This window comes from Lepidochelys kempii, chromosome 19, assembly GCF_965140285.1.
Source record: "Lepidochelys kempii isolate rLepKem1 chromosome 19, rLepKem1.hap1, whole genome shotgun sequence".
NCBI lineage: Eukaryota > Metazoa > Chordata > Testudines > Cheloniidae > Lepidochelys > Lepidochelys kempii.
In genome coordinates this window covers 17,895,272-17,918,550 of record NC_136398.1, presented here as the reverse complement: position 1 = coordinate 17,918,550, position 23,279 = coordinate 17,895,272, and the positions used below count along the sequence as shown (strand labels likewise).

The 23,279-nt window shown below is 45.2% G+C and overlaps 1 protein-coding gene across 5 annotated transcripts in view; it reads right to left on the bottom strand.

Annotated features, from left to right (window-relative positions):
- SCMH1 (Scm polycomb group protein homolog 1) overlaps window positions 1–22,893 on the bottom strand; it is a 121,059-nt gene extending 98,166 nt beyond the window's left edge. For all 5 annotated transcript variants that reach the window (XM_073317931.2, XM_073317932.2, XM_073317934.2 and 2 more), the window contains exons 1-2: window positions 22,800–22,893; window positions 2,635–2,719 (exon numbers count right to left, since the gene is read on the bottom strand). In XM_073317931.2, the coding sequence (XP_073174032.1) occupies window positions 2,635–2,659 (25 nt within the window). In that variant the 5' untranslated portion in view covers window positions 2,660–2,719; window positions 22,800–22,893. The remainder of the gene's footprint in view (window positions 1–2,634; window positions 2,720–22,799) is intronic.
- Window positions 22,894–23,279: the final 386 nt, after the last annotated feature.

Sequence of the window (23,279 nt, the reverse complement as noted above, 5' to 3'; positions counted from 1 at the left end):
AAGTGAAAGGGAGCTGCCTCCCCCTGTGCTGTTTTATGGGAGGGGGAAGCCTGGATCAGATCCCCATTTCCAAATAAAGGTCAGTGCAGCTATTCCCTTCCCCATCACCTACCTAGCCCTTCTCCTGGTGGTCCAGGGGCTTGGGCATCAATGGGTTTCCTCCAAAGTCCTGAAGGATCACACACAAAATATCAGGAGTCTGAGCTCCAATATGGGGTGCTCACTGCCCAGGACATGAGGGCCTGAAACACTGAGTATTGTTCAACTCCTGCACAGAGAGCCATATTCAGCTCGATAGCATCCCACTGGCTGCTCAAGAAATGGCTCCACAGGGTGTCACTTCAAGTCCTCTTTGCCCACAAAGATGGTGGCCACAGACCGTGAAGTGGCATAAAAATGGAGGGATTCTAAAGACCCTTCCCAAAGTGTGATAAGCAATGAAACAGGCAACTCCACACATGGAAGCCCGACAGACCATGAATTAATAGGCTACTAGTCCCAGTTTGGGTGAGCTGCTTATCAAACGAGGCTGCACCATGCACTGGTAGCTGACTAATGCACACCCCAGCATGCCTTACTGCTATTACAGTCTAGCTCATTTATTTTACATTGCATTTTTAAAGCTATTTTAAGCTATTTTGATGCTGTTTTAAGAAGCAATTTTGTGGAGCTCTATGAAATATACTCTTCCAACATAAAAAGAAGTTTTTAGTGAAAGGATACGAGAAAAAGATGTAGGGAAATGGATGTAAAAGCTCTCAACAAGAACCTGAAAGAGCCACAAACTACTGCTGAAAGGGCTGTTGGCCCACCTAGGGGAGAGGCCAGGTTAAAACAGCCATATTCTCCTTCAGCTCCTTATTTTCCCCACACCTTCCAAAGCACCTCCCTTTGCTGTCACATACAGTCAATATAATAGTGAGGACATCCCACATGTGAATGACTGTGTTCCCAGGCAGACTAACAAATGATACTTCACATGGAGGGAGATGTTCTAACCCCTCCTGAGAAAAGCAAGGATGGATAAGACAAAGCTCAGAAGACAGAGATGGAGAATACCTATGGGGGCACTTAATACCCCCACCCCCAGCAGTGCAGGATTGTGCCCTCCCATACCATACTTCTGCTCAAATGCTCACTACTTCGGGCTTTCTGGATTACTTTATTGAGTTCGCTGCAGGATAAGTCACATTTCTGTAGTTAATTTTTTTAATGCAAAATCCTTCATTAGCAGCACACAAAACCAACAAAAGGGGAAGGAAATTCCAGGAACACAGGAGCTCCACTGTGCAAATTACTTTAGCTAAAAAAGTTCAGTGAATTATGGAAAACCAGGTAAATAGGACAGGAACCTGTTTGTATCCAGCACATGGATTGATTCTGGAACATATGGCACTGCATTCACAACACAGAGGTCACAACAGCAACACTGGCTAGCCTCCTGCTCCACGCGGCAAAAAGATGACAAGCGGTGTGAGAGGCCACACTGATGACTAATCAACCTGCCTCTTATTTCCAGGCCCTCCAACTGCCTCCCAGCATGTGTTCCCTGTTTTCCTTCATTTACTTTCACTTCATTAAAGGACAAGTGGTGCTAGAAAGAGAATAATGCTCCTGCAGGATAAACCTCTGGAGAAGCAAAGGAGACATAAAAAAAAATAAAGGGAAGAGGGAAGAAATCAAGCATGGAAATCTACCGCAATAAACGTGTGCATGTGGCATATGTGAACAAAACTGCAGTGGATGCTTCACTCTTTACTGTTCTCCCCTCCCCCATCCTTTGTAGAAAGTGTGATGAGATCACTCCAGTGTAATGCACATGTAGGGAACAACACTAAAGGAAATCAATATTTCTTTAAGGAACAAAAGCCCTTAACTGCTAAGATGCAAACAGACTGCTTGGGTTTATCCTTCTGTTTAGGCAAACAGCACATAGGCAGCTTGCTTGTAACTGCACAGTGCTCCGTGTCTGCAGTTGCAATAGCCTTGTAATGGGATGAAAGATTCAGGCAACTAGTGGTAAGTTCCTGTGATATATCTGATCTCCACAAGGTAGGCTGGTCTTCAGTTTCATGCCTCATTAGAAGGGCTTCCTGACATGATGCCCCAGATGCTGCAGGGGTGCAATGACAATAGCAAAAGCTCCCTTCAAATAGTCTTGCCATCCAAGCCAGCTTAAGTGCTTCCTTATAAGGTCTGTGACAGTTGTTATTGTGCATAAGATGGTGAAGGGACTCTGCAGCAATGGGAACTGAAGTCTTACCTATGAAGCAGGTACAGTGCAGACAGCTGCAGGGTGAGATCCCCCGTGCTATTCCCCTAGTGATCTCTGCCCTGACCTGGCGGCACCCCACAGCATCACTGGGACTGAGAGGTCTCCACAGCAGGTCAGCTTTGCATCTCTTGTGAGCAGATTGCACTGGCACAGGGATGGACTAAATGACAACAGAGATTTTTCTTTAACTTCTACCCGTCTGGACTACAGTCCAAGGGAGACCTACTCCGCTCCCTTCGGGCTCTGCCCCAGAGCTTCCTCTCCACTTTCATACCAACTCTCTAATGATCTACAATTGATTCATTAGTTTATACCCAACAATCGAAGGGCTTTCGCCTAGACCGAGCATTACCACTTACCTTTCTGAGGGCCTGGCTTCCGCATTATACCGCTTGCTGCCGTCCTTAGGCTGGAACTAGCTTGGCTTTAGCTACCTGAAGATGTCTAGGACAAAAGAAATAAACATGATAAAATTCCCAGCTCTGCATCATACAAGTGTCTGCAATATTAAATAAATATGCAGTGGAGAAAAATAAGTATCCTTTCATCCCAGGCTGCTTAGAAAATCTCTTATTGCTAATGTGGACAATACACGTCAAACCTTCTGAAATCAGAAGGGTCTTTCTCCAACAAGTGAGCAACTTTAAATTTATCGCAGCAGCACAAATTAGCAACAGCAGCATATGCGAATCTCTGTGCTCACTGTACAGGTCCACGGTGGGGGGTTGTTCTTGCTCTCTAACAAAGAGAGAGAGCGAGACCTGACATTTATTAAAGAAACACATGGAAATGTAATATTAACCTGGCAATGAGAGTAACACAATCTCCAGCATGGAAATGGCAGTTTGAATTGCACATGGCAATTCTGTGCAATTAGTAAGAGGAACTGGACATGGCGGCAGGAAATGTTTTTCCTGGTACTGCTGCAATGCAAGTCCTAGCTGCTGATCTGTGTTTGCTTCCCAGTTTGAGGTGGGCTTGCTAGTAAGTCCATTTCCAGCAAGACAAAGGATTTGTATTTTTGTCATAAGAAAAAAACTATTGATTATCAAAGCCAGCTGGAGATTTACTCCAGATATTTAGGTCAAAGGTCACGCTTCCCTTCTTAACCAGGTCACAGGAGGTCTGAAGGCCAGTTTCACTTGTACCATACTGCCTAAACCCCGATTGAAAATTCCTAAAATAAGTGGCAGGTTTCAGAGTAACAGCCGTGTTAGTCTGTATTCGCAAAAAGAAAAGGAGTACTTGTGGCACCTTAGAGACTAACCAATTTATTTGAGCATAAGCTTTCGTGAGCTACAGCTCACTTCCTCAGATGCATATCGTGGAAACTGCAGCAGGCTTTATATATACACAGAGAATATGAAACAATACCTACTCCCACCCCACTGTCCTGCTGGTAATAGCTTATCTAAAGTGATCATCAGGTGGGCCATTTCCAGCACAAATCCAGGTTTTCTCACCCTCCACCCCCCCACACAAATTCACTCTCCTGCTGGTGATAGCCCATCCAAAGTGACAACTCTTTACACAATGTGCATGACAATCAAGTTGGGCTATTTCCTGCACAAATCCAGGTTTTCTCACATCCCCCCCACCCCCATACACACACAAACTCACTCTCCTGCTGGTAATAGCTCATCCAAACTGACCACTCTTCAAGTTTAAATCCAAGTTAAACCAGAACATCTGGGGGGGGGGGGGGGGTAGGAAAAAACAAGAGGAAACAGGCTACCTTGCATAATGACTTAGCCACTCCCAGTCTCTATTTAAGCCTAAATTAATAGTATCCAATTTGCAAATGAATTCCAATTCAGCAGTTTCTCGCTGGAGTCTGGATTTGAAGTTTTTTTGTTTTAAGATAGCGACCTTCATGTCTGTGATTGCGTGACCAGAGAGATTGAAGTGTTCTCCGACTGGTTTATGGCTAAGCCCTACACAAGTCCACAGTGACAGGCTCTTGTCTTTATTGAATTTCATCTGGTTGATTACCTTGGTAAATTGGAGAACTGGTCTATAATTTTGAATTCTAATCTTATCCTCCAAAGTGCTAGCAACCTCTCCCACCTTGGTGTCATCCACACATTTTAAAAGCACACTTGCCACTTTGTTACCCAAGTCACTAATGAAAATACTGAATACCACCAGACCCAGAACAGACCCCTGTAGGACCCCACTAAATACATCTTCCCACTTTGACAGCAAACCATGGATAACTACTTTTTGAGTATGAGCTTGCAACCAGCTTTGTATCTACCTTATAGTAATTTCATCTAGAGCAGGGGTGGCCAAACGGAGTCTGAGAAGGAGCCACAATTTACCAATGTACATTGGCAACGAGCCACAGTAATACGTCAGCAGCCCCACTTCAGCTCCCATCGCCCCTGCTCCCAGCACCTCCCACCCACCGGCAGCCCCACCGATCAGCGCTTCCCCCTCCCTCCCAATCAGCTGTTTAGTGGCATGCAGGAGTCTGGGGGGGGGGAGGGGAGCGAGATCATGACAGGCTCAGGGGAGGGGGCGGGAAGAGGTGGAGCAGGGGCAGGGCCTGTGGCAGAGCCAGGGGTTGAGCAGCGAGCACCCCCGGCACATTGGAAAGTTGTCTACTGTAGCTCCAGACCCGGAGTCGGTGCCTAAACAAGGAGCCGCATATTAACTTCTGGAGAGCCACATGTGGCTCCAGAGCCCCAGGCTGGCCACCCCGATCTAGAGCATGTATCCCTCGTTTGGAACTCTGTCAAAAGCCGCACTATACGCACGATACATCACATCTAATGTCCCCCTCTCCAGTAACCCTTTCGAAGGAAATTCAGTTAGTTTGGCATGATTTGTTCTTGACTACTCCTTATCACCCTGTTATCCTCTAAATGCTTACAAGTGGATTGTTTAATAATCTGTTCCAGTATCTTTACAGATATCAAAGTTAGGCTGACTGGTCTATAATTTCCCAGGTCTTCTTTGTTCCCCTTTCTAAAGATAGATACTATGTTTGCCCTTCGCTAGGGCTTCACCCATTCTCCACGAGTTCTTGAAGATAATCACTAACAGTTCTGAGATTGCTTCAGCGAGCTCAAGTACTCTAGGGTGAATTTCATCAGAACTTCCTGACTTGAAAATACAGCTAACTCATCTAAACACTCCTTAACCTGCTCTTTCACTATTCTGGCTTGTGTTCCTTCCCCCTTATTGTTAATATTAAATTTTTTAAGCAGCTATTCACAATTAACCTCTTTAGTGAAGACTGAAGCAAAACAGACATTAAACACCTCAGCCTTATTGGTGCCATCCGTTACTGGCTCTCCTTCCACACTAAGCAGAGGACCTACACTTCCCTTCATCTTTATGTTGATCCTTAGGTATTTACAGAATACCTTCTGGTTGGCTTTTATGTCCCTTGCTAGGTGTAACTCATTTCATGCCTTAGCCTTTCTGATTTTGTCCCTGCATTCTCGTGCTATTCTTTTGAACTCAAACCTTAGCAATGTATCCATGTTTCCACTTTCTGTAGGATTCCTTTCTGATCTTCAGGTCATTAAAGAGCTCCTGGTGCAGCCCAAATTAGCTTCCTATCTTCCCTTTGTGACCACACAATTTTCTGTTGTGCCTCTAATATTGTTTCTTTGAGAAACTAGCAGCTTTTCTGAATTCATTTTTTCCCTTAGATATTTTCCCCATGGGACCTTACACTGCACATTTCCGAGTTTTTTAAAGTCTGCCTTTTTGAAGTCCATTGTCCTTATTATGTTGCTCTGACTCCTTCTTTTCCTTATAATCATGAAATCTGTCATTTCATGAACACTTTCAACCAAGTTGCCTTCCACATTCAGATTCACAACCCGTTCCCCTCATAATCAAGTCAAAAATGGCTGCCCTCTGGTTACTTCCTCTACTTTCTGAAACAAGAAGTGTCCCAAACACATTCCAAGAACTTCCTGTACATTTTCTCTTTTGCTGTATTACTTTTTCAACAGATGCCTGCGTAGTTAAAGTCCCCCATTACTCTCAGATCACGAGTTTTGGCTTTTTCTGTTATTTGTTCTAGAAATGCCTCCTCACCTCCTCCTCCAGATTTGGCGAAGGAATTGTAGTGGAGAAGGGCAAAGGAGGCGAGGAAGAACAGCAAAGAGAAAAGTGGTGTACACATACATGCGAGCACATGCACAACATGGCATAAGGGACTGAAGGCTAGGAGGCTATTTGAAGAACAAACAACGAAAGTGGTGTGCCAGTAACTGATGGAAGAATTTGGCTCTAAAATAGATGAGGGATTCTTCAAGAACTTCAGAAGCAGAGTGCCCTGGGGAGTGTGGGTCAGCTGGACCACCAACATATAAAGGAGGCAATCAAAGAGGAGAAGGAAACAATACAGAAGCTAAATTATAGCTTTCAACCAGTGTTCATCACAGGAAAAGAGGGAATTAGCTTCCTTGGGGTTACTTTGCACAGATAAGGAGGCACTGACAGTGACAGAGGTATCAAAAGAGAGGTGATGGCACAGTTAGACAAATTAAATTCCAGTAGATCTCCATAGCCAGATGATTTATATTGGAATTTAGAAAGAACTAAAAACCAAATTAGCCAAGCTAATAATAAAATAAATAATATAGCATTAAAAAGAGCTACTATGCAGGAGGACTAGAGGGTGACCAGTGTTGTATGTGTGTTTTTTCAAAGGTGCTCTTGAGAATGATCCTAGGAATCAGTGGCCAGCGAAACTTATTTCAGTATCACACAAAATAGTTAAGAATTAAAAAACACTTGTAACCAGTATCCTGTGATGCTTTGGCTGCAGAATCCAGCACTGCACTCCAGAATCAAAGCTTTCATTTTTTTAAAAAAAAGACTAAGTTTCCAGCCTATATTATCATCAAGTTAAATTCAAGAGCATAAACCAAATGTATACTGATGTAGTGCTGTCTTCCTGAAAAAATAGGTCAAAGGTGCAAATGTATCTCAATACGACATTAACTCTGAAACCTAAGAAGTTTAACTATTTCACTGAACATCATTTTAGCAGAAACATACATCTAATATACTTATCCCACAATCCCCTAGATGCCAAAAGCCCCAATACGCCTCTACAGAACTGCTGTAACTTCCAGCTCCCCAGGACAACTTCTACAAGGCAGGTATGCATTGTCAGTACACACACAAAGCTCTGTGGCATATCAAAAACTGAAACTATGGAGACAAAATAAAAAACTGAATTTAATCTCAAACTGAATAACAGAGGCTAATGTACTGCTTGCTTTATGCATTATCATATTTTATGCATTAAAACTTCCGTATTTTAATTTAAATGAAGCTGTCACAGAATTCTCAATCTGCTACACCGAAGCGCCAAAGACTGCAGGTATTCTGACATACACCTTTGATGTGGAGAACAGGACAGAAACAAACCAATACACCTTTTGTAAATGTAAATCATGTCACACAAGGAAAGAATAAAGACCAAAATGATTTAATATGAAAAAGAGAAAAATCAGAGGAGAGATATTTGAGCTATATAAAATAATGAACAGTGTAGAGAAGGTCACTCAAGGACTCCCATTTGCCCGTCCCAGAGTACAATAGATACTTCTATAACATTAAAAACATGACATCTAAAACAGACAGAAGGAAATAAATTTTGCTGCTGCTGGACACTATCAATGCGATGCAGCAGTACCATTCAAAAAAGGATTAGACATCCAGATAAAGATCATCATCTGTAATTACACAGCTGAGACAGAAATTACATAGACTATCAATACCACGCACCAAGGTAAAAGCTGAATGGTAGCTGGGATGAGCAAGAAAACGCTTCTCTATGGTATAGTACTACATAAGTAGCTGCATTTTGTGAGGCAAAGGAAGGAGGGCAGGAGTATGTCTTCCAGTTGAAGCTTCTGGCATGGGCCATTGTCCGAGGCAGGATACCAGATTATACCAGTCACTGGTCAATTCCCACAAGACAGTTCTGGTCTCCAGAATTCTAAACAGAAATGGAAAATTCTGTCTTACTAGTGAGTTTTCATTGTAGGACTCTCCATGTCAGTCAATCTTCACAGTGGGGTGTTCTCCATCACTATAGCAACTGGAGGCAGGCCAGATATTTGCTCTGAATCTGGGTTTAGGATGACCCCACAGGAAGAACGTTCTAGAAGGACAGTATTTTTCAGCTTTGGAAACTAACTACAAGAAAATTTAAAAGTGCTATACAACGCAAGCCATTTGCAGCAGAGCCTTGATGTGAAAGTTTGGGAGTTCCTGGAGGAACACCCTCTTCTCTTTCAAACTATTTAACAAATGAGCAATAGTCAGAAAACGGACATAATTCAATCCTCCAAAGGTCAGACTGTCTGACACGGAAAGTCCTACAGTGAAGATTCACAGGCAAGACAGAATTTCCCCTTTCTCAGTCCCTTCCACGTCAGATAGTCTTCACAGTATGATGCAGAAAAAACAGTAAATCATCCCTTAGGGTGGGAGAAGGATTCAATTTACCAATGTAGAATTGAAAGGTATTTTAGAGTTATTAGGCACCCTGTCACAAAACACCTTTCTACAAATGCTGCATCAGCAAGGGTGAGGATGTCAATACCACAGTGTTAGAGAAGTGTGGGCAGAAGTCCCTGTAGTAGCCCTATAGACTTCTGCAATAAGAGGTATGGAATCACTCTGCCCATAAAAATCACTGCTCTTTTCACAGAGTGCATAATAATAGGAGGCATTGTACCTGAGGCTTTAAATGCCTCTGCTACCTTTATTTCTCTGTAGGTTCCATTCATGGAAACGTAGGGCTTGGAGGGACCTGGAGAAGTTATCAAGTCCAGCCCCCTGCACTGAAGCAGGGCCACGTAAACCTGGACCATCCCTGACAAGTTTCAGAGTAGCAGCCGTGTTAGTCTGTATCCACAAAAATAAACAGAGTACTTGTGGCACCTTAGAGACTAACCAATTTATTTGAGCATAAGCTTTCGTGAGATGCATCTGATGAAGTGAGCTGTAGCTCACGAAAGCTTATGCTCAAATAAATTTGTTAGTCTCTAAGGTACCACAAGCACTCCTTTTCTTTTTGCATCCCTGACAAGAATTTCTCTAACCTGTTCTTAAAAAACTCAAATTTTTTGTTGGCTTGTTTCATTTTCTAAGAACATAAGCACTTGTTTAGTTAGGCCCCCATTCAGGCCAGCACTGCTAAACTTACTTGAAAGTCTGGGGCACCTTTGTATGCACATTACACATGATGTGTACTACTGGCAGCAGCAAGGAGCAGCGCTGGCTGCCTGTCCCACTGTCCACTCAGGTTTGACCCTGCAGCTGCTCCATCATGATGGAGAGCCTGTAGGACTAGGGAGGAGGGGAAGGGGAGGGGCTCTTTTTTAAACCCTCCTCAGAAAGCCAGAACTTTTTTTAAGTTGTAGCCCTTTTGAAGAGAAAAACCTCCAAGCCAATGAACTGACTGAGACATACAGATTTTACAATCTTTTAAAAACCCTGTAAAAGCTCCGCTCCAAAGGGAGTCCTGGATCTGCTGCTTGGAGGTAGAGAATTCTGGAGAGCCCCTCATGAGGGATGGTTCTAAGCCCAGGTCCAGAGCAAAGATCTGCCTCCACTTGACCTGGAGATGGAGAACACTCCACTGTGAAGACTGTCTGACATGGAGGGGATTCAGTAATCAAATCATACAAAGCAAATTCCACTGTTACTGTAAACAGAGTTACAGAGGCTTCAGCTCTGTCTTTGAATTACTCTGGGGAGATTTCTTCATCTTTGGTTCTGCTGCTTTTATGATTTCCAGCACTTTGCACTGCCCTATCATTTCTCCTCCCTTGGGTTACAGGTGCCCAAGTGCCAGATCCAGACATGAAAGGAAGGTCGCAAAGACTCCGCCTTTCCACAAATCCATTCAGCTGCTCTTGAAGAAGCAGCAGGTTCCTGTTTCACAGTGCTTTGCAGAGGCACTGCTGTCAGTAACCTTAGGCCCAAATAATTATTAGCTGGTTTTATAACTGCAGTGGGGCCCTGCTAGCACGGCTGCACTCCAGCAGAGGCCAGTCCACCCATCTTCCCATCCCAGGGGGCAGTCTTTCCTACAGTCGAGATATCTAAAGTACCGAGATGGCCTCCATTACAGCAGCATCCGAGCACCTCACAATCTTTAACAATTTATTCCCACAGCACATCCAGGAGGCACTGAAATATTATTTTACAGATTAAGAATTAAGCCTGGAGACACAAAGTGACTTGTGTGAGGTCACCCAGGAAGGAGGGGGTAAAGCAGAGAACTGAACCCATGTCTCCTGAGTCCCAGGCCCTACCTCTGGACCATCTGGGTTTTAATTCAGTTTTATTTATTAAAGTTTGATGCTTGTGGGACTAACAGCCTTGAAGAACGAAGATCTATGTCCACAGAACAGGAATAGCTTGAGCAGTAGCAGTGAAACTGTGCCCCATGCCAGCATGCCAAAAAGTTCCATACTTAACCTGGAGGGATCGTGTCTATAAGAAGCAGGGGAATTCACTCATACCCCAAGCACTCGGATGAGACTGAACAAAGAGGCCAAAGTGGTGCCAGTCATGATAGTAACTTTACAATCATGTAGCTGTTTTAATTTGCACTGAGCCATATGCCAAACCTTAAACATAAATCAAAACAACCTGCAGTTTGCCCGGGAACTGCTATGTGGTTCACCGGAGTCCTTTAAATAGGATTCTGCCTTTGGGTGTTATGAAGGCACAGCCATGCAACAGTATCTAGACGGCAGTTTCAGCACTACGTATTAGAGGAAGGTTTTAAAAAACAGAAGCAGGAGACAAGCATTTGGGCTCCATAATATCATCAAGGTGGAATGCCAAGGTGTGACTGTCCTCCCTACACAGGAGGTAACCCAACACCCCCTTGTTCAAAGGCAGTGACTGCTTCTTTGAGAGGCAGTTAAGCATGCTACAAATAGGAGAGTAGGACTGAGCCCCAAATCTCTACTCAGCACACATGCTCAGGGAATTTTGTTTCATTTAATTAACCCTGCACCTATACTTTGCAGGGCCCTGTCTTAGACTGTAAAGTTCATGGCAGGGAACATACAGGAGTATGTAATGTGGCATATAAACTAACGGTGCTATAGGAATGATTCAGAATACCACTAAATTAATTATTTCTACTTAATCAAAAGAGCCCAAACAAAACTCCAGGAATATACAAATTCATCCTAGAGGTATATGCAGAAGCTTTCGTTGGCTCAACATCCACAAAAAACTCTTCCAACTCACCACAAATAAAATTCTCCAACTCAGTCTTCTTATTCCTTATTCAAATCACTGTCTCAGAGAAAGCCTAGGGAAAGTGAGCCCTACTGCATACCCCAAGAGTCAAGAAATCCAGGCTCTGCCACACCAAACAGATGTATAAGCTTCAGAGGCAAGGATTCACCTCTGAAAAGGAGAGATTACTCTCCTTGTGGAGTAACTGGAGTTCTCCGAGATGTGTCCTTATGTAGCTGTGCATTCTGAAAATATCATGGATAGACCATGTAGCCAACAACACAGCACTGGAAATTATTGGAACCAGCGAACACTAGTCAGAGAGCTTATGAAAACAAAGCTTCAATTTGCAGGGCACATTTTAAGAGGTTCAGCAGGTGATGAATGCTTATGGGAACTGGAAAGGAAAACAGATGGCAGAAGAACATGAGGCAAAAAAAGAAGCTGAATGGACGATGTGGTATCCTGGGACGATGAAAAGGACTACTCATCCACAAAGACTAGGAGAGGATCATACAGAATGGGCTGCCATGGTTGCAAGCCTGCAGTAATGAAGATACCACATAAGACAACAGGGCATGAGAATGTCTGGAGCACACGTGGAGCCTGAATGGGCAGTTACCAAAAATCTTCACATGCACACCTGAAATGGAGCACCCTCAGGGATACTACTCAAAGAATACCCTGGTACCAGCTCTCTTTTTTGAACCTGGGAGATGTTAGTGCAAATGCTGAAGATGATTGTAGCTGCCAGGGTATCATATGGGGAGAGTGGAAGCCATTCAAGGTAGCCAACACCAGGCTGTCCCTGATTGCATGTAGCAGAGCCAAACAGATGACAGACCTGCTATTGCTGAAACCAAAGAGGAGAGCCTCAGCTGCTGTTTCAAAGGGAGAAGAGATGCAGAAGTCCAAGTCCTGACAAAGTGAGAAGGAGACAGGGGAACAGCCCACCCAACAAGCCTAGAGCAAAAGCCATGCCACACCTTAATTTTCAGACACTACACCTTGACGCAGGAGCAGCAAGAACAACAGTCTGATCACACCAGAACAGAGCCCCTGCCAATAAGAGCGGAGCCCAGCCAAGCCAGCTGGGAGAAGGAGGGGGGCTTGGAGGACCCCAGACAGACCCCAGAGAGTGGGGGAGCAAAACCAATGAGTGTATGTATATACACACACGCACACAGATAGATAGACAGATATACACACACACCTTTATTTTATTTTTTTCAGTCACACAGAGCTGTATTAATACATCTGTGCCTCTTGGGAGAAGAAACAGGGAGCTGCAGCAGCACCAGTCCAGGGGAGTCCAAATGAGCTCAGAGAAGATTTGTGTTATCAATTGCTATTAGCATTTCATACTGCATAGAATTAACTTTGGTTTGTCTTGTTACTTAGAAAGCTGTGATCCCAGAATTCAACATCTTGAGTCTATTGAAACAGGCAAAATGTTCTCTGGAATCTGTTGAGTTTGACTGTGAAGAGAAGTCCAGCAAAATGCAAACAATACTTGTGAAGATTCCAACAAAGAAAACAAGTGTCCCTGTGTGCCACCTAATTACTCTACCCCAATAGCACATACCACATCTAGCAGAACAGCACTGAATGGGAATTCTTAGCCAGTCCCTGTGAGAAAACCCAAACTGATTACCCAGGGCTAATTGCAAGGAACAAGGAATTGGGTTGTTCCATGTGCGTGAAAGGACAAGAGTTTGGAAACTGACCAAAATAAAAAAATAACCACACACAGCACTCAACTCTCTAAGAAGTGTGGCTCTATGTAGTCTTACTTTGAATACTGTAGGTGTAGTAGATGTCAATGAAGAAAAATCATGACTACAAGCAATCAAAATCCCATCCTGTAGCTGCGAAAGAACATGCAGAGTATGACTAACAAGGAAAAAATACACTGTTACAGAGCACACTGCTTGACTTAACACTACCTGCCAGACATTCTGTACAGTTTATAAAACCACAAAATATTAGAGGGCATTTACTGATATTTCAGCTGACATCAACATGCAGTAACTGACCAAGTTCAATGCGAGAGGAGTTTTCGTCAGAGGCAGCATGTGCTGGTATCATTGAATAGTTTACCGCCATAAATGAAAATTAAAGCTGTCTCAACAATGCAGAAGACTGCAAAGCTCAGCGTGATGACAGATAAATCAAGATCATCAAGCAACCACTTGGCCCTCCTGTAAGACGGAGACCAATAATGAGGCTACTCAGGTTTAGAACTACTTTCTTGCTGGTGCGGAATGCCAGGGCAATACCAGAGTCTCTGGGGCTGCCTGAGGCAAGGTCAAGTCACTGAAACCTTCCTGAAGCAGAGCAACTATTGCTTTTGCATCTGTTGAAGAAACTGCCACGCGGGGGGGAATGCGGGGAGTAGCTTTTACTTCGTCGCAACCTGGTCATCTGGCACTGCTGCAGTCGCAGACCAGAGACATGACATGACAAGACACTGGGGTCAGTCACCTCCAGAGAGTCTTCAGCAAGTTTGATGTCCTTTACAACTCCTAAGAACCACGGACTCAACAAGAGCTGTGAGTGTGGAGATAGAGCGGATCACAGCTGATCAGTACTGACAAGCTGTCATTGATATCCACTGGATGACATCGAATGAGAGATCTCTAAAAGCCACCATCAATGCCTATCCTCCACTACACAAGCATTTCAGAGAGGACTTCATGGACAACAGAGATGCAGAACACTGTGCCGAGTGCAGTGGTCTTAAAATCATTCTGACCTCCAGTGATTTGGTGCACAACTTAGGAATCATGAGAGACACTGCTTCTGAACTGGTATTCAGATAGATTAAAATTAAAGAGAGTCACATCTGGTGGAAGCTGACATATTGCTGCCAGCACAGATTCCAGCATTTGCCTCAGTGGCTGAGAGCTCAGGACTGTATGTGGAGCATGTCCTGACAGGCTATGTCACTTTCAAATATCAAACTGTACCACTGAACATGTGCTTGAATTCATGCTGGACAGTTATGCAAGAGTCTAGCTAACACCACAGAAAGTAGGTCAATGAGTATAAGGGCCTCCAATGCTTGGACATCTGTCTGAAGTGTATGCAGAATAGTCACTTGTCAAAGCTACCACAGATACCAAGAGTTACGGCCTTGTAACATGGATATACTCTATGTGGACAGCAAAGAAAAGTTTTTGCAAGAAATTGAGCATATGCAAAATGGAAGAAGAATGATTGTTCAGGGCCTACAAAGACTGAAAACTGCTATAGCAATGATTTCCACTGCCACAGCTAACTATAAGAGAGAATTCACTACCATGAACATGTACAATTGTGGCTCCAGCTTCTCACAAGACAGTCCACAGTGATGCTAATGAAGTTGGACGGACGAACACTCTGAAAATCTAATCTAGGAAAATACATCAGAAATATGTTCATTTTGGTAGAAGGCATTCAGTAGATGCTACTGCACAGAAAACACACAATGAAAAACTGGTATGGTCATATTATGAAGACCTACATGTTCTACTGACAGCCTCAATACTTCCACTACAATAATACATCTGAGATGAAATCCTAGCTCCATTGAAGTCAATGGCAAAACTCTCACTGATATCAACAGGGCCAGGATTTCACCGTCTCTCTCATTTTGACTTTGAAAGTAAAGAATTCACTATCGTAGTCAGAGTTTGAGAGCATACCCCCATTTCCTCCAACTATAGAATGGATCTCAAGATATTTCAGTTTTATAGCTCTCATTTCAGTGTGGCATAAAAATTATCAACAAGTGACCTGAAAAACATAACGATGTTATGGTAGTCCCTTAGAGAGGTTACAAATGTCTTTTATCATAGAATCATAGAATATCCATCAGGGTTGGAAGGGACCTCAGGAGGTCATCTAGGCCAACCCCCGATGGCAATTAGTTGTAAATCATAAGGTGGCCAATAGATGGCAATCAGTTGTAAATCATAAGGTTCCATAGAAAGTATATCTTCATTTAAAATGTTTATTATTGTCTCAAGAGGGAGAACATTATTACTGTTGTTTCCTCACCAGCAATGGCTTTATCAGTAGTATCACTAGATCATGTTTTGAAGTGTAATTTTTAATGACATCCTGTTGATTTAATGAAGGATATTACTTCCTGAAAACTTCATACAAACCATATGCATTTTAACTATGAAAATATCACATAACTCAGCAATTCACACTATACAGCTTTAATAAAATATTTTTCACCTTTACCCACCATCACTGATGTCAGCAGAATTCTAAGACCGTTAATTACTGTGATTAGTACAATGATGTCCATGACTAAGACTCCTAAGTGCTACTGCAGTGCAAACAATAAATAATACAATAATACTGTACAAGAACCAGAAGTAGGCACTAGAAACACTGTTTGTAAGAGAAGTGGCAGGGGTAGGTCAAGGCCAACATAGCTTTGATATTTAAGGGTTTTTTCTCCTCTATAGTTTCTTGGCAATATAGTGGGTGGAATTTAAAATCTATATAAATACATAGGATCCAAAGGACTTTCTTCACCAGATTATTCATAATTTAAATTAAGTGAAAGTTTGAGGCTGAAGCTTTGCAGTCTCCCATTAGCTGAACAGTAACTGTGGAGATGTTTTTCACGTGGTTCTTGTAATTTGCTGGAACAGGACAGACAAAGTGCCCAGGGTCAGTCGAAAAATAAGAGCGGCCAATGGGTAGCAGGAACACGAACACTAAGACCATTTACATTTTGTAAAACATAATTTTTTAGAAAGGCGATTCTGTGTAACCACCTCATTCCAACTCCATCATCTTCCCTTTCTGGTCGCTATCCCATTGACTGGATACACACCCCTCATGTAATATGGAAACGTGCAACATTTCTCATGCAGAGTCATATAGCTCTGTCATGACTGAAGCAAGAAAATCCATGTTACGTAAAAAGATGGAACCAAGACTGATCAAAAAGATGCCCCCCCAGGAAGAGAAAGAGAGACAAACATCTCACTCTCTGCAGTAGTGGGCACTGCTGCAGAAGGTGAGTTGCCAAGAACAAAATCCACGTCTCCCAGAAAGGCATTATGGGAGAGGGAATGCACACTCAGAATGTCTGATCCACATGCTGTAAACCTTGAGATACAAGCTAATCTCCAAGTGTTTAACACTGGGGACTGGCCAGTTCTACAGAGTTAAGGGCAACTACTGCACAGCAGCATGGCAGGAGGTGGGCTGTGACTGGGAAGGGTATGTTTCCGGCCAATGCAAGGGAGTGCCAGAGCTGGACACTTGCCTAGAGTGAGTCCTACCGGTTCACATTCCCCTGCAGAGAACATACCTCTTCTCAGCCAGCCCTCAAACAGAGCTCCACCTCCCTCTATTTGCTGGCTCTTGGCTTCTCCCTCAGGCTGGGAAACAGCAGGGATACTGGGAGGGCAGGTCACGGCAGAGTTTCTGGCACAGGGCCCAGAGAGGATGTGCGAGCACACTTGACAGCAGTCAGGAGATGGTGGATAGGGAGCATAAGGCTCTCTGCCAGCAGGGAAGGTGAATCGCTGGGTGTCCTACTATTTTGAATGGAAGGGGCTGGGGGCAGAGGATGTGATGATTTATTTGGAGCTGGGAAGGAGAGATCGCGCTGAAAAAGGGAATATGGCAGTGCTGCTGTCCAGGGGGAGGTAAATGAAAACAAAGACTGAAGCAGAGTTCCCAGCTCCCATCTCCCAACACTCTATGGATGAGGACACTCATTCTAAGGGTTAATCAGCCACTGGCCATATACTCTTCATGGTTTAATTAACCCCATAGTTGAACTACATGAAAGCAAAAGAGACACGGCTAATATGTTATGGGCTCTAAGCAAACATGGTTCTGGGTCAGGACTTGCAGCGCCTAGTTCTCAACGTGGACTGCAGCGTACAGACACCAAAACTGAAAGCGTACAGACACCAAAACACGCAGCTAGTATGCACGGCAGTAATTCTTGCTGCAAAGAAACTACTCTTCCTAGTGTCCTTCCCATCACCACAGACATCAATAACGCATTAGGGGAAGCCAGAATGATTCCACTGAGATTGCGATGCACTGTATCTGCCCCCAGCATGCTCACCAAACAGCAGTAAATGTGGCTCCAGCAATGCATGAATTGGAACAGCTCCCTTGATAATATACCAACATGAAGGAGCCCCACACAGTCTCTGGCACGTTGTCAGGAGAACCGAGAGGAGAGAGGAATTGTGTATTTCTGAATGGGAGGATAGCTGAGTTTTACAAACTTGCAGTGACACTAACAGCTCCATTCCTGTAGCATAGCAAAGCTCAAAAAACAACCCCCCAGGAGATTTCTGGACTCCTCATGTTATGTTATGCAGGCATACACAAGAGCTAATTAAAGTAGGGCTGGAGGGACTGAGCAGGTCAGCTGTTGGACACTTGCAAAAAGTGTCTGTGAATTTAGATCATATTGATGATATTTGATGGGCAGCATGAAGAAAGTTTTCAGAGAGAGGTGTTCAGTCTAGTGGCACAAGCCAGACCTGGAAGACAGGAACTCCAGAGTTTTACTCTCAACTCTGGCAAACTCCTTCTCTGGCCTCGGCAAATCAATTGATCTCTGTGCCTCAGTTTCCTTATCATCAAAGGAAAGACAATACTGACCCGCTACCTACTGCACGGTGGAGTTGCAAGGATTACTTAAAACTCTTTATGAGAAAAAACTCAGTAAAAGCGCTAAGTATCATTCTACAAAAAGAACAGGAGGACTTGTGGCACCTTAGAGACTAATAAATTTACTTGAGCATAAGCTTTTGTGAGCTACTGCTCACATGCATCCGATGAAGTGAGCTGTAGCTCACGAAAGCTTATGTTCAAATAAATTTGTTAGTCTCTAAGGTGCCACAAGTACTCCTTTTCTTTTTGCAGACACAGACTAACACAGCTGCTACTCTGAAAAAAGTATCATTCTGTTCTTTTGGGCAAATGTATCACAGATCGACAGCCCTACGAACGGAGATTCTCTGTCCACAAAATGGGTGAAGCCCAGGCCATAATGAGGCCAACTTCTCCACCAAGCTGAAAAATTGGAGAGTGAAAGACTAACAGATTCAAAATTTGCCCTTCTCATCACAAAACGTAACTGAATTTCAGCTGTTTTCCCTGAATACTCAGTGCAATGGGAAAAACAGACAAGAAAAGAAAAAGAAGAGGGGAAGCGGATGAAGATGAAAATATTAATTAATGTTATGAGAAACTCAGACATATCAAATTCTCAATTATAATGGCACTGAAGTGCAAGTTCACAGACCTAGCAACGGGTAGCATATTGCTCCAGATTCCGAAAACAAGAGTGGTTCATGTAACAAGCACAGGCCTCTGCATAAAAACACAGCTCAGCACACAGGTATGTGAATTTCACAGCCTGACAAAACATATATTTGGTCTGCTTTGTAGGACAACAGTCACACACATTCTAAAAGGTACATAAAACAAGGCCATCCAGAGCTCCAGTCCTCCCCTTCCCCACAGATGCTCAACTGGTTTGTTTACATGTACTTTTAATGTTTTGTTCCTTCATTGTTTCCCCCTCAAATTTGATCAGTGCTCTGTCCACCCCTTTGTCTCAATCTTTTCTTGTGTTACTCTTACATAAAGTAAAAAGATAAAAGGTGCAGCTCATTTCTCGCCCCTCCTAACCCAAAAAATATTCCCTATAGTTTAAAGGTTGGTTAGTTGGCGAATACCAACACTTTGCCCTTCTACAGCGCCTTGCATCCAAGGATGCCAAGGCATTTTATAAAAATTATTTCATTATGTTTCCAGACCAGTAGGTCAAAGTTAAGTATTATACCCATTTTATACCTCAGGAATCCAAGGGAGACAGTGAAACAACTTGCCCAAAGATATAGAGCCAGCAATGGCTGACTCACTCTTTCGCTTTAACCTCTGGACATATCTCGGGGGCTTTTGGGGAGAGGTTTTTTTTCTTTTTTTAATAAAGTGAATTCAGTCTCATGCTTGCTGTTCTGAAATAATATACAAAGTTATTAACAGATATGGACTTCTCTTGAAGTGAAAAGTTATGATTCATGGAGCTGTGATGTAAATACTGACCAAAAAAAATTTGAGGTCAATATCTGCCTCAAGGGAAAACAAATTCTGATGTAAAAAAACCCCCAAAACAAATAAAAATATGTATTGTTATGTTACATACACTCTTACCTCTTGTAATGGACTAACTTGTTAGTATGTGCACCACACTCTACTGGATGGCTTCAGAACTACTCAGGACTGTCCTTTAGCTCAAGTGGTAGGAATCTGTGCTTTCAGAGCAGGAGATGAGTTCTAACCTTACTGTCTTTGTGAAATTCTATATGGCTTTAGTGATGATCATGAAATCCTTGGTGGGCTCATCATACTATGTTCCAAATGTCTTGAGCTAGAACGTCTGGAAATCTTCATCACGGCCAGCATGGGAAAAGTGTGAAACAAACATTGAAATGGGAAAATGAAGCTGGAGATCCAGAAAAAGCTATTGTCCTTTTTTGAGAGGTGACTCTCTGCAACCAGCTAGCAAGTATTTATTTATATATGAAATTTGATTGATAAACACTCTTCCTGACCACAGTGTTACTGATTTCCAAAGAGATAAATAGAAACCGTCATCACATGGATTTTTTAGCTAATATGAGGCAGGATTTATCATATAAACAACAACAGTAAACAATACTATAGAGCTAAGACCAAAATAGTCAAGTGTCAACACCTAAAGTTAGGCTTTGATCTCCATATTTTAGGCATCTAAATAATTGACCTGACTTTCAGAAGTGCAGAACACCCACAACTTCCAGTGAGGTCAAAGGAAACTGAGGTACTCAGCAATTCTGAAAATAAGACTTAACCATTCAGACTTGAAAATATTGGCATAATTCTACACAGCAGCTTCAAAAAAATGTAAACTAAACCTCAATGACATGCAGCAGCAAATTTGACACTGTTTATTTTTAAACATCTTGCTATTTATACAACAGTCAAACCTTTTCTTGCTCTGTTTCCAGTTCTATCAGAGTGCATCATTCTGAGGGCTGTGGAAGGATCAGATGTTTTCCTATAGATACCTTTCAAAGGGTAAACAAAGAAAAGCCCCAAGGGATAGTAATTATGGGATTTATCTGCCCAGTCACTGGGATTACCCTTTACTTTACAGCAGAAATGCCTCAGGAGCAAGAGACCACATTTTTCAGTGGTAGATATTCCAGCACCATCCTCTATTTGTTCATTTTTATATTGTGCTACACTGAGAGGAGTACCTCAGCAACATCCCAAAACATCCATATGGAGAGAAGGAAGCAGAAAACTGTCTGGGAATTTCCTGCCATCTTCCCAGTTTAAAAAGACAGAAGCGTGGTCTATTGGTTAGTGTGATGTCTTTGGCAGGTCCTTTCACTTCTCTCTGCCTTATTTTCTCCTCCTGTGAACCAGGGTTAATACTACTCACCCACTTTCCATGGGATTGTGAGGTATAATTAGTTTCCATAAAGCACTCCGAGCACCTTGGATAAAAGCTGCCATATAAACACTAAGTATTATTACTGAATTAACTTATAGGTTTCAGAGTAACAGCCGTGTTAGTCTGTATTTGCAAAAAGAAAAGGAGTACTTGTGGCACCTTAGAGACTAACCAATTTATTTGAGCATGAGCTTTCGTGAGCTACAGCTCACTTCATCGGATGCATACCGTGGAAACTGCAGCAGACTTTATATACACAACAAGTTTTTTCATGCAGTTGATAGATTTCCACTCCATACGGCTAAATGCAGTGCCTTGCATAATGACAGGTTTCAGAGTAACAGCCGTGTTAGTCTGTATTCGCAAAAAGAAACATCCATCTATCTAAGCACTTATACGGCCCTCATCCCCGCAGTGTCAGAGCGCCTCCCAAAATTAATAAAAAGAACAATAAATAAGTCACAGGCAGCTGGTCCCCTCCGATGTGTTTCACGAAGAGCCCAAGCTTCTATTAGACAGCTACAGGCAGGTCTTGCTAAGCAAAACACAGCAAACTCTAGATTCTAAGTCGGCTTTCACTGCCCACAGCTGATCAAATAAATACCAAAAACGCCAGCAAATCTGTACACAGAAATGACAACTGTATCAAACCAATCATCAACTGCACTGCTTGCTCCATGCAAATTCCCTTCCCTGGCTGTGTTAATACAGTTCAACTTATTGCTTTCTGAGTCTTGCTTTGGACTCGAACCTGGTCCCGGAAAGGAAAGCCTGACGTTTTATCCACAAGGCCACCCTGCCTCGCCTAGGTTTAAAAAAAAAAAAACAACACTCCGTTCTGACTGGTCAGATATTTGGGAGTTTAGCAAAAGCAAATGCCTTCCGACGTTTAAACCCTGTCAGGGCCGGAGCACAGACGCACACGTCGAAGCGAAGACAGCATGACAGCCGGGCAACAGGTGGCAGCTGCACTGCGGGCTTCCCCCCGCCGCCCGACCCGGAGCAAAAGCCAGCGCGAAGTGACCGGCTCGAGCCGTGCAGGGCGCAGAAAGGCGCCAAACGCAGCCGGCAGCGCCGAGCGCACGTCGGCGCAACGACCGGGAAGCCGGTGTTCGGCCGACGCGCGCTGAGCCTGGGTGCAGACAGAGGCCCCGCTCCGGCAAGGGGCCCCGCCGCCTGCGCCGCGTCCACGGCGGCTGCCGAGAGCAGCGTCCGGCCGGGCTGGGCCCCAGGCGGCAGCCGCAGCCCGCGCCCCTCCGCTCGGCCGGCCCCTGGGACGGGGGAGCCCGGCCGGCCGGCCCCGGAGCGGCTTTGCCTCTCAGGGCGGCTGCAAACGGGCGGGCTCCCCCGCCCCGAACCCGGGGGCTCGCATGCCGGGCTCGCCTCTCTTCCCGAGCTGCGAGCTCGGGCCGCAGCCGCGCCAGGACGCGCTCGGGGGCCGGACCCCGGGGCCGCCGGCTGCCGGGCACACGCCGGCCCGCGGGCCCCTCCGGGCTCCCAGCGCGGCTCGCTCGGCCCCCCGGACCCGCGCCGGGCGGCGGCTGACCCCGAGGCCGGGGTCGCCCTCGGCGCCCGCTCGCGGGGGGCCCCAGGCAGGGCCCGGGGGGTCCGGCCCCAGGCAGGGCGGGAGTCGGGGCGCGGAGCCCGGGGGCGGGGCGGGCCCGAGCGGGGAGGCCCAGGCGGGGGCCGGGCCGGGGGCTGCGCGCCCGGCCCGGGGCAGGGACGGTCCGCGGGAGGAGCCGGAGCCGGAGCCGGGCCGGGCCGGGCCGCGCGCCCCCGCCGCCCCCTCACCTGCGCGGCCGCCGAGCTGCTCAGTCCCTCGCCGCCGCCGCCGCCGCCATGTTCCCCGACGCGCCGCGCGGGGAGGGCGGGAGCCGGCGGGAGGGAGCCGAGCCGAGCCGCCGACGCCGCCCCCTGCCGCCCGGGGGACAGCAGCGGCCGGGAGACCCCCTCCCCCGCCTCGGCCCCTCCGTGCCGGGACACCCCGGTTACCCCCCATCGTCCCCCCGCTGCCCCCCACCTCCCCCGAGCAGCTCCCGGGGACACCCCCATCTCCCCCCCCATCTCCCCCACACAGCCCCCCTCCCCCCGGGGACACCCCCCCGCATCTCCCCCACACAGCCCCCTCCCCCCCGGGAGACCCCAATCTCCCCCACACAGCCCCCCTCCCCCTGGGACACCCCCCCGCATCTCCCCCACACAGCCCCCTCCCCCCGGGACACCCCCCGCATCTCCCACACACAGCCCCCTCCCCCCGGGAGACCCCAATCT